At 51.7% G+C, this 10,418-nt stretch overlaps 3 protein-coding genes across 8 annotated transcripts in view; 1 reads left to right on the top strand and 2 right to left on the bottom strand.

The window, feature by feature from the left end:
- Window positions 1-22: 22 nt before the first annotated feature.
- LOC103395779 (F-box only protein 40-like) lies at window positions 23-6,306 on the bottom strand. Of its 3 annotated transcripts, none has more exons than XM_025065543.1 (9): window positions 6,181-6,306; window positions 3,328-3,351; window positions 2,592-3,168; window positions 1,964-2,457; window positions 1,639-1,818; window positions 1,312-1,553; window positions 1,096-1,227; window positions 356-695; window positions 23-279 (listed from the first exon to the last, which is right to left on the bottom strand). In XM_025065543.1, the coding sequence occupies exons 2-9, from the start codon at window positions 3,328-3,330 to the stop codon at window positions 58-60; spliced, it is 2,190 nt and encodes a 729-aa protein (XP_024921311.1). In that variant the 5' UTR covers window positions 3,331-3,351; window positions 6,181-6,306; the 3' UTR covers window positions 23-57. The 3 variants fall into 3 exon arrangements, with proteins under 3 accessions (XP_024921311.1, XP_024921310.1, XP_008331792.1); XM_025065542.1 differs by lacking the exon at window positions 6,181-6,306 and adding an exon at window positions 3,957-4,042; XM_008333570.3 differs by lacking the exon at window positions 6,181-6,306 and adding an exon at window positions 3,627-3,771.
- On the top strand, window positions 4,064-7,757 carry LOC103395780 (F-box only protein 40-like). The gene is made up of 6 exons (XM_008333572.3): window positions 4,064-4,200; window positions 4,713-5,870; window positions 6,199-6,485; window positions 6,918-7,049; window positions 7,129-7,441; window positions 7,518-7,757. Exons 1-6 carry the CDS (start codon window positions 4,198-4,200, stop codon window positions 7,755-7,757), a joined length of 2,133 nt encoding a protein of 710 aa, XP_008331794.1. The 5' UTR covers window positions 4,064-4,197.
- Window positions 7,758-8,228: 471 nt separating this feature from the next.
- The window catches only part of liat1 (ligand of ATE1), a 4,554-nt gene continuing 2,364 nt past the window's right edge, over window positions 8,229-10,418 (bottom strand). Inside the window, exons 1-4 of one of the 4 annotated variants that reach the window (XM_017041621.2) lie at window positions 10,247-10,388; window positions 10,074-10,128; window positions 9,441-9,591; window positions 8,229-8,818 (exon numbers count right to left, since the gene is read on the bottom strand). In XM_017041621.2, the coding sequence (XP_016897110.1) occupies window positions 8,451-8,818; window positions 9,441-9,576 (504 nt within the window). In that variant the 5' untranslated portion in view covers window positions 9,577-9,591; window positions 10,074-10,128; window positions 10,247-10,388 and the 3' untranslated portion in view covers window positions 8,229-8,450. Of the gene's footprint in view, window positions 8,819-9,440; window positions 9,592-10,073; window positions 10,129-10,242; window positions 10,389-10,418 lie in introns of those variants that run through there. The other 3 variants (XM_008333497.3, XM_008333498.3, XM_008333499.3) reach the window with 3 other exon arrangements.

Consider the following 10,418-nt stretch of genomic DNA (forward strand, 5'->3'; position numbering starts at 1 on the left):
TTTTTTTTTTTTTTGTAAAACCTCCCCCCAGCCCACCAGCCCCACCAGCAGGTGGAGTCACTGATGCTGTCTGTTCCTGGTCAAGAGGTCGACCAGCGTCGCCCCCTTCTGGCTGCTCCTCAGCTTCTCACTCATGCCGGGCAGAGGAACACGCCGGCTCTGCTGCTGCTCCTCTGAGGTCTGGTAGAACGGACAGACTTTGAGGTGAGCAGACATTGGAGGAACATCAGACGTCCTCCAGGAGTCCACCGAGGAGAAGAGGTGACTGAACCGCCACACCTGTGGAGGGAGACGGAGAGGAGGAGTCACAGAGGAGGAGACCTCAACACTGACCACTGCGTGGACCGAGACTCACGGGTCTGGACCTCCAGCGCTTGGCTCCTCCGTGTGAGGAGGTGTCCTTCTCCCAGTGCAGGGTGACCATCCCTCTGTCCTGCAGCAGGGAGGAGCAGACCTGCCTGAGGAGCCTGGACACCAGAGCCAGCTGAGACAGAGACAGACTGTCCAGGAAACTGGCCACGTGACACAAGACCTCGTAGGGCAGGGAGCTCAGGGAGTCCGCGCCTCCTCCTGCTCCTTCGACCCCGGCTCCCTGCTCCCTCTGATTAGTGGAGGAGTCGAACAGGTTCCTCCTGAAGTCATCACCTGATGGAGCTCCAAGGGTGGGCCGCAGGTTGAAACTCCTCAGCTCCTGACTGACAAAAAAGAGGAGCAGAGTGGATGGATGGATGGATGAGTGGATGAGTGGATGGATGATGGATGGGTGGGTGGATGATGGATGGATGGATGGATGATGGATGAGTGGATGAGTGGATGGATGATGGATGTGTGGATGGATGATGGATGGATGGGTGGATGGATGGATGGATGGGTGGATGGATGGATGGATGGGTGGATGGATGGATGGATGGGTGGATGGATGGATGGATGGGTGGATGAGTGGATGAGTGGATGGATGATGGATGTGTGGATGGATGATGGATGGATGGGTGGATGGATGGATGGATGGGGGGATGGGGGGAGGGGGGGTGGGGGGGGGGGGGGGGGGGTTTAGTAAGTTTTCATGTTTAGGTCGTGACCTCCCGTCGTACTCACTCGTAGTAAACGCTGGCCCGGTGGGAGGCGGGCTGGAACCTCCTGCGGCTGTAGGTGCAGCCCAGGTAGGACAGCGGGCACCTCTGCTCGAACCAGCCGCTCAAACACGTCTGGATCTCACCGTGGACGTTCCTGGAAGGAAAAAAAAAATGAAGTGAGGAGTCAGAGGAGGAGGTCGGCAGGAGTCACGGCCCTGACTCCTCCGTGCGGACGGACCTGAAGTGCGTGGCGAACTCCCTGCGGTGGAAGGTGTGGCCGCAGAGGAAGCTGAAGACGCACGTGGCCCGGCTGTGTCTGCCCGTCACGCTCTCCGTCTGCAGCTGCAGGAGGAGCCTCTGGGGTTTGACCTCCATGACCTGGGCCAGGGTCGTCCTCCTGCTGAGGGGAGCCGAGTGGAAGCGGTGCGTCTGAGTCCCCACGTCCACGTAGAGGCCGTCGGCTGCCTTTGATTCGCTGATCTTTACGAAAACAGAACAATCAGTCCTAGTGGTCAGTGCTGGTTACTGCATGGCACACTACACCGCGCTGGTACATCTACTTGACCTTGTGACCCATGACCTCCCTCTCAGCGTAGCCCAGCAGGGTGGACGTGTCCTCCTCACTGAACCAGAGGTCTTCACTGGACCCCAGGTCGGACGTGTCCACGCCGCGGGGCTCCCTCGGAGCCCTGGCCGCCGTGTCGTACAGGTGAACCCGCCGTCTGTAGTGATAGCTGTCGGGGACCTCGTGGACAAAGACAACAGTGATGACATCATAAGCTAACGGTCAAAGGTCAAAGTGACTTTAGAATTTGGATCTAAAAAACAGTGCTCCCCCTAGTGGCCAGTTTATTTTTTCTTTGGTAAGTGAGTGGCCTGGAGGTCCTGACCTTGAAGGAGCGTAGAGTCTGGACAGGGATCGGCTCCAGGCTGCCGTAGACGAAGTCCTTCTCTCTGGGCGTGCAGGCTTGGATTTGTCCAAACGCCATCAACATGCGACCATGATGCACCACATACATGTTGTACTCCTGCGGCGTGAGCTCCTCCTTCAGGCGCTCCATCACCCCCTCCTGCCAGGGGGCCTGTCCTGTCTTACTGGTGTCTGGCTGTGGTTCTGGAGGACGCAGGGTCTTGTCGTCCGTCTCCTGGTGGTCGACACCTTTCTCCCTGACCTCTGACCTCCCAGCGTCCTGTGCGTCGTCCCGTCTCTCCGTCCTCACCGTCTCCTCGGACTTGGAGCGCTCCAGGTTCTCCTGGGCGACCTCACAGGCTCTTCTGTCCATGCTGAACATCATCTCAAACAGGTTGAACTTGTCCTTGTCGATGACCACCTGGTGTCTGGGCTGAACCGTTTCTTCAACGTAACTCCTGCAGGAGCTACTTCCTGTGGAGACGCAGGAGACGACAGTTTCACGTGGACCAGTTTTTCTGTTTCACCAAAATACATAAATCTGTACAGTACAGTGACCCAGGGGTCAGCCCTCAGGGGTCAAATGTCCAGATGGACAGAAGGTTTACCTTCATTAGCATCAGTGACATCGTTGGCCACGCCTCCACATGCCACCTCCTCCCTCTGCTCCTCCTCCCTCTGCTCCTCCTCTCTCTGCTCCTCCTCCTCCTGCTCCTCCATCAGTTCTGGATACAGCGGCTCCATCTCCAGACGTTGGTAGAGTTCACACTGGTCCACTCTGGCCATGGCCAGGTCCAGAGCCTCCTGCTGCCCCTCGTGCTCCTTCTGTACGTTCTCCTGCAGCGCCACGTTACCGTGAGGGTTCGTCTCGTCGACGGGCCAGCGCAGCCAGTCCATGGAGCAGCAGACCACGCTGGCCGGACACTCCTGGAGGTGGGCGGCCCGGCAGGAGCGGGGCATCTGCAGGGGGCAGCCGTGGTCGGCGTTGAGACACGGTACCCTGACGTTGGGGCAGAGCAGCAGGTGCTCCTCCTCCTTACACAGGTGGAACACCGCTCCGCACAGGAGGCCGCAGGGGACCAGGGCGCAGCTGACGGAGGCCTCCACCCGAGTCCTGCAGCGTCGGCTGTAGCAGGAGTCACAGTGGAGGTGCTGGCGCCCCCTGGAGCCTCGAGATCGGTGGCTCTGGTTGGATAAGAAAGATTCAGAATGATGATAGAAAAAAAATGGACATTTAAACCCAATGGGTTAGGTCTGTGGTTCTCAAGCTACGGTCTGAGGTCTTCGGATGGTACTTGGGTACACCCGTGTGGCCGCAGGAGGGAAAAGACGGTTCATACTCACCATGTCTGCGAGGCTGCGACTTCTCTGCAAGAAAAACAATAAAAAGGGAAAAAAAAATTATGAATAAATGTTGAACCCAACACCTGTGTCGAGATGAGGAGTCTTTGTACAGAAGGAAGTCTGATCCCAGATCAGCTACAGTGTATAAAACTAAAGACTTTGGACTGAAGACGAGGAGCTGAGTTAGCAGGAAACCATGTGACTCCTCCAGGTCCAAACACAAACTAAACAGTTCAACCGAGAACCAAACAGAGCTGAGATCGAGTCCACGACGTGAAGAAAAAAGACCAAGAGCTGACCTCCTGCTGCTGCTGCTGTTACTGCTGCTGCTGCTGTTACTGCTGCTGCTGTTACTGCTGCTGCTGCTGCTCTTTGAACTGACGGGTTAAAATTAGACGAGGAGCAGAGAGGAGGTTCAGGAGGAAGACGACTCCCTGCCCTCGGTTTCTCCCACGGATTGTAGATTCGTTGAAGTTGTCCCGTGTGAATGGACTTGTCTGGAGGACCATGAAGAGCCCCCGCCCCCCAGGTTGAATGATTTCTTCAGGTCCAAGATGAGACCAGAGATTATTAACAAAGGAGAAGAAAGAAGGAGAAAATAAGAACGACTGAGAGGAGAGGAAACTTACACCGGGCTCCGGAGCACCTGTGTCAGAGTCTCCATGTCCACCGCTCTATTTATAACACACACACACACACACACACACACACACACCCTCAGACGGCTCAGCCAGCACAGAGCATGATCTCCAACGGTCCAGAACTTCAGTCAGTGAACGCATCGTTCCCGTTGGATTCAACAGTTTTCCAGTCGACTTCCACGGTCCGTCGGACTGAGCCGAGAGTTGACGGAGACAGAAGATCTTCAGAATGGTACGTCTTCACTGGTGGAGTATTTACCACAGTTTTACTGCAGTATTTTCATGAATAGAAAGAAATAGTACAACGGAATTGAAGGTCAGAGACAAACAGAACACAGATTTTCAACAGGAAGTGTAGACCCTGTAGGCCTGAGGTCACAACCAGAGGTCACAACTGGTACATGTCGTCCTCGCATGTTTTTCTATTTCTGACCCTCCTTTACACGTCCGATAAACAAACTAGTTTCTCTGATGAGAAACAGACCAGTTTATAAAATATTGTTGTTGTTTTTTTTTACTACACTCGTGCCTCGTACTAACAAACTTCAGTATTCTGTAACTGTAACTAAATACTAAGGTATTTCAGTAGAACAGGGTTTGACTTTAAAACTGCCACAGTGAGTAAAAACCCAAGCTGCAGTGTCACCATGGGCCCTCTAGAGGTCACTGCAACCTTGTTGACTGTAGTTCAGCAAACACGTCAACAGACAGAAGGACTGACTCTAACTCCTATTTCTGAACCAGAGCCACCGATCTCGAGGCTCCAGGGGGCGCCAGCACCTCCACTGTGACTCCTGCTACAGCCGACGCTGCAGGACTCGGGTGGAGGCCTCCGTCAGCTGCGCCCTGGTCCCCTGCGGCCTCCTGTGCGGAGCGGTGTTCCACCTGTGTAAGGAGGAGGAGCACCTGCTGCTCTGCCCCAACGTCAGGGTACCGTGTCTCAACGCCGACCACGGCTGCCCCCTGCAGATGCCCCGCTCCTGCCGGGCCGCCCACCTCCAGGAGTGTCCGGCCAGCGTGGTCTGCTGCTCCATGGAGTGGAACCGTTGGCCGGCGGTCGACGCCCACTCTCATCTCTGCGCCGAGCTGAACCAGAATCTGATGCAGGAGCGAGAGTCGGGAGGAGGTCTGGACCTGGCCTTGGCCCTGAGGGACCAGGACCGGCTGTTCCACCACATGAAGATGAAGAAACTGTTCCCAGAGCTGGTGCGGAGTGTGGAGGAGGAGGAGAAGGAGGAAGAACGGAGGGAGGAGGAGCAGAGGAGAGCGATGCACAGGAAGGCCGCGGAGGAGAAGGAGTCAGCAGCGAGAAGAGCGGCGGCTCACACCTGGGAGTCCTTCAACAAGTTCAACATCAGCACGTGGCATGACACCGTGGACAAGGATGAAGACGAAGATGAAGAGGATGAGGATGAGGTTGACCTCGGTGACCTTCAAGATCAGCAGGAGCTGACTCAGGAGGAGAGGGAGGCTCTGGCCAGGGGCTCGGGCGTGGACGCTCTGTCCCTGGAGAACTTCACGGCCTACGAGAGCATGTTCAGTATGGAGATGGGTGGATGTCGAGAAGCTGGAGGGAGAGGAGGGGGAGGGACCAAGGGGGGAGGAAAAGGTCTGAGCACTCTGACGGAGGAGGAGACTGAGGACACCAGTGATGTGGCAGCACCCTCCAGCTCCTGCGCCTCCTCCTGCACCAACGACACAGTGAAGAGGAGGAGGTTCATGTACGGTTCCCTGGAGCCGATGAAGATCATCACGGTACGAACGTTCAGAATCCCCACCAGCTTCTCTGCCAGGCAGGGCCGCATCAGGAACCCCGGCTTCTACCGCAGAGAGAGCAAAGCTGTGGACACCAGCGACCTGGGGGTGGCGCTAGAGGAGGTGCCAGTGTGGGAGGAGGTACAGGTGAGGAAGAGGAAGTCACGTTCTTTCTTCAAGTCAAGTTAGAGTGAAACCTGATCTGCCAGTGATGCTTTTACTGTCCCGGGAAAAAGTCGAATTTACACACAGTTCACTGCAGTTACACAAAATAAATCATTGGTTTGTAAAGGTTTGAAATGTTAATGTTAATAAAAATTCAAAGTTCTTATTTTATTTTACTTTATTAGAATTTGAAATTTAAAAAAGCTGAAATAACAAGAGTTCTAAAACCGTTCAGTACCGTAAACAGCCACTGGGTTTTAAACCCTAAAAAAACAGATTTTGTTTTGCTGACCTTTGATTCTCTCCCCAGGCCTCCCTCCTCTGCTCCCTGGAGAAGGAGCAGCGAGGTCACATGATCGCAGAGAGCATCTGCAGCGACGGCCTGCTCCAGGACGAGGGCACGCAGACCTACAGCTTCCTGTCGGCTCCTTTTCGCAGAAACACGTCTCTGGCTGATCTGACGGCGGACAAACCTCTAGAGCTCCACCTACAGCTGCAGGTGGAGAGCGTCACGGGCAGACACCACAAGGCCAGCTCCGCCTTCACCTTCCTCTGTGGACACAGCTTTCAGCGCAGAGAATATGGGACACACTACAAGTGAGGACGAAAACTGACGAGGGCGCTAACGACGCACCGTGAACCGGTTAAAGATCGGTTCAAATTTGTGACAATTAGCATCAATCAGTCATCAAGGTGTAAAGTGTAGGTTAAAGGTCACTGGTCAAACCATGACACTACACACTCTAGTCCAGTAGGTGGCAGTGTGCTCCTAAAAACATTGGTTGTCGTAGACGTAGGCTGAGAGACGTTCAGGTGTTGAAACAGAACGTGGGAAGAACTGGTTCCACAGACACCAACAGTGTTCTCCAGTGGAACTCTGTCCACTTCCTGTTTCTTCTTCTTCTTCTGTGGTTGTTTCATATATTGACAGTTACCCAAGTCAACCAGACCAGTTGGACCAGTTGGACCAGTGTGACCAGAGCCGATCGATGGTTCTGTTATCTGACAGTTCTGACTTCCTGTCCACAGGAACGTCCACAGTGACATCCAGATGGGAGTGAACGGCTGGTTCGAGCACCGATGTCCTCTGTCCTACCTCGGCTGCACCTACAGCCAGAGGAGGTTCCAGCCTTCAACGCACGAAGCCAGCGTCTCCTACTGGTGAGAGAAGGAACAACATTCAGTTGAAGTGTCAACAAACCCAAACCCTCAGCTTCATGTGACGTCGCCTACGTTTCAGTGAAGACCTGGGCTGCTTCAGTCTGAGCCCCACCGTCCCTGGGTGTCCTGGAGAGACCACCCCTCAGAGGACGAGGGGCGGACAGGCAGGAGGAGCAGGAGGAGGCGCGGACTCCCTGAGCTCCCTGCCCTACGAGGTCTTGTGTCACGTGGCCAGTTTCCTGGACAGTCTGTCTCTGTCTCAGCTGGCTCTGGTGTCCAGGCTCCTCAGGCAGGTCTGCTCCTCCCTGCTGCAGGACAGAGGGATGGTCACCCTGCACTGGGAGAAGGACACCTCCTCACACGGAGGAGCCAAGCGCTGGAGGTCCAGACCCGTGAGTCTCGGTCCACGCAGTGGTCAGTGTTGAGGTCTCCTCCTCTGTGACTCCTCCTCTCCGTCTCCCTCCACAGGTGTGGCGGTTCAGTCACCTCTTCTCCTCGGTGGACTCCTGGAGGACGTCTGATGTTCCTCCAATGTCTGCTCACCTCAAAGTCTGTCCGTTCTACCAGACCTCAGAGGAGCAGCAGCAGAGCCGGCGTGTTCCTCTGCCCGGCATGAGTGAGAAGCTGAGGAGCAGCCAGAAGGGGGCGACGCTGGTCGACCTCTTGACCCGGCAAGGAACACAAGAAGGAGGAGGAAGAGGAGCGTGATGAGGAGGACCAAGGTGTAGAGGAGGAGCATGACCATGACGTCATTTTTAAATGTTATGAAAACAATGCACAACACTTAGCTATAAGCTATAGCATCGCTTTTAGTGTTGAATAATTGCCCTCACGTGGTCAAAACTGGTATGACATGTATTTATTGTATGCATTTGTTTTTGGAACGTCTTCTAGTCTTTGTATAAAAAATATTTCTTTCAGGAAAAATGACCAACGTTAGACAAGAAACAGCTAAAAGTTACAACAGTAGAACAATATATCAGAAATTAAACATTTTAAAATAAAGTAATTATATTTGAACTGCACATGTACATATACATCTACAGTACGACCACAGTAACATGAAAACTAGGTTTTTAAGAAATTTAAAAAAAAAGATAAGTGATGGTACAACTGCATCTCTATTTTTTTTTTTTTTTTAATAATGCATTTGAAAAACATAGAACATAAAGACAAGAACTGATGGCTCTGGTTTCCTTTGTTGCCCTCCTCATAAACAGGGAGTGTTCTGGGGGAGGTAAAACTGCCCCTGGTACTTCCATTTGTGGCCTCTATATCTGTAGTACCGATTGTGTGGTAACTAGGACTGTCACTCGTAGTATCGGTTCCTGCAGCGTTAATGTGTCTCTTTGATTTTTAGTTCAGCATCAAAGACCTTTGATCTGTGTCTGAAAATGAACGTCAATAAAAGTTGAGTTCCTTTTGATCTGTGTTGAAACAGCTTTGACCAGAATCAGTTCCAGTTCCTTCTCTCCTCCGTCCTCCTCCGTCCTCCGCCTCTCTGTGTGCGACGTAGCGCCTCCTCCTGTTGGCTCTGTACACCTCCAGCCTCCTCTCCTCCGCCTCCCTGTCCTCCAACACCCCCTCCCACCTCAGACTCTCCCTGGACTGCCCCCCCTCTGCTGCAGCGCCACCGTCTGTTGGTGTCAGCAGGTCAGGTGGAGTTTCAGAGAGTTTCTTCTTCCTGCAGCTGCTGCCACCGATCCGTTCTCTGCTTTTCTTACCACCAGGGGTCAGGCTTGGCAGCAGAGACACGGGTTTAGGGAACTCTGAAGACAAAAAAAAACAAAACATAGAACATAAAGACAACCTGAGGGGGAGCTGCTCCACCCCTGGGGTTCTCAAACGGAGGCACATAAAAAAGCATTGAAGCTGTAAAATAAATATTAAATTCAAAAGTCTAGGTTTATAAAGTACTTTTTATTAATATCCATAAATAGACCAATTAATAATTGATTTAAACTTGATTCTTATTTAGGTTTATTTTTAAAAAACATGATCAATCTTAAAAAAATATTTTATTTTTTATTTGGGAACAGATCTTTATTCTGATTAAAACAGAGCACGATCACCAGAAGAGGGCGCTTCAGTCCACTTACTGACTCCAGCCCTCCCCTTCAGAGTCCTTATTAATATTAGTAGTAGTGTGATATTGTTGTTATTATTATTTTGATAAAATAAAATCCTGATTCTACTAAACAAGAGTGTGGTTAATATTCGTGAAGATAAACATACAAATATATACAAAATATGTGAACGTAAACTACAAAAGCTAATACAATTAGCAACGAATAGTTTAGAAATACGAGATATTTATATATATATAAATATAATTATTTCTTTATAAATGTCAAGATTCTGTAAAATAAAAAACAAAAACGTCTTTGTTACCAGTTGTCGAGGCGGAAACTCTCTCACTTTTCTTCTTCGTCGACTTCTTCTTCTTCTTCTTCTTCTTCGTGTCCTCTCTGTTCTCGGAGCAGCTCAGTGTTTGGTCCACCACAGAACACTTCCGGTTTCCCAGCATCGTGAACAACAAGAGCTGTGAGAAGTTAAAGTTAGTGGAGTTTAAAACGAGTTAAATAAATAATCGAAGATATGACGACGGTAAAAAAAAAACGCAGCGCAGAATCGATTCGGTCCCGAAAAACGATTTTCTCTCACAAAAGAAAAATAAAGAAAACAGTAGAAAATGGAATCATCGGCTGTTACTGCGTCGGGATATTTTTTTGTTTCCCCCCTCGACATAAATCCAACAACACGCTGATGACGACGGTGAGTTTCCATGGAAACAGGACGCTCCAAACGACGACTTCCGCGACTGCGCAATGATGACTTTTTGTCCGATTTTACGTCTATTTTTCCTGCTTTTGGGCGAAATTCAATGTCTGATACTGAAATAGTACTTATTTAACAGTCTGTGACGTCACCACAGAACCGTTTGTTACTGTTTCTAGAACAGTCTGAACGGGAGAACTGATTCGTTGTTTCTGACATTAACAGAACCAGGTGTCGTTTTTTTACCTGAGAGTTTCCCTTTTTTTAGTCCCGGTCCAAAGAACCCGTTCTCGCTCTAGTTCTGGAACAAGAACAAACGATGAGATTTTTTTTTTTTTTTTGGAAATCCTCAGTGTGGAGCAGTTGGTCGTCCATCCAGGCCCACACGACTCCCACGCCATCCTCCCACGTTCACCTACTGTGTGGTTCTGAAGGCCCGCCAACGGAGAGCAACACCAACTGGATGAAGTTTCACTGTTTCACTGAGCGAGTGGAGAGGAGGCGCAGCAGAGGAGGCACAGGAGAGGAGGCGCAGGAGAGGAGGGGCAGGAGAGGAGGGGCAGGAGAGGGGGGGCAGGCGGGGAGGGGCAG

This window comes from Cynoglossus semilaevis, chromosome 19 (genome assembly GCF_000523025.1).
Source record: "Cynoglossus semilaevis isolate Cse_v1.0 chromosome 19, Cse_v1.0, whole genome shotgun sequence".
NCBI classification, from domain to species: domain Eukaryota; kingdom Metazoa; phylum Chordata; class Actinopteri; order Pleuronectiformes; family Cynoglossidae; genus Cynoglossus; species Cynoglossus semilaevis.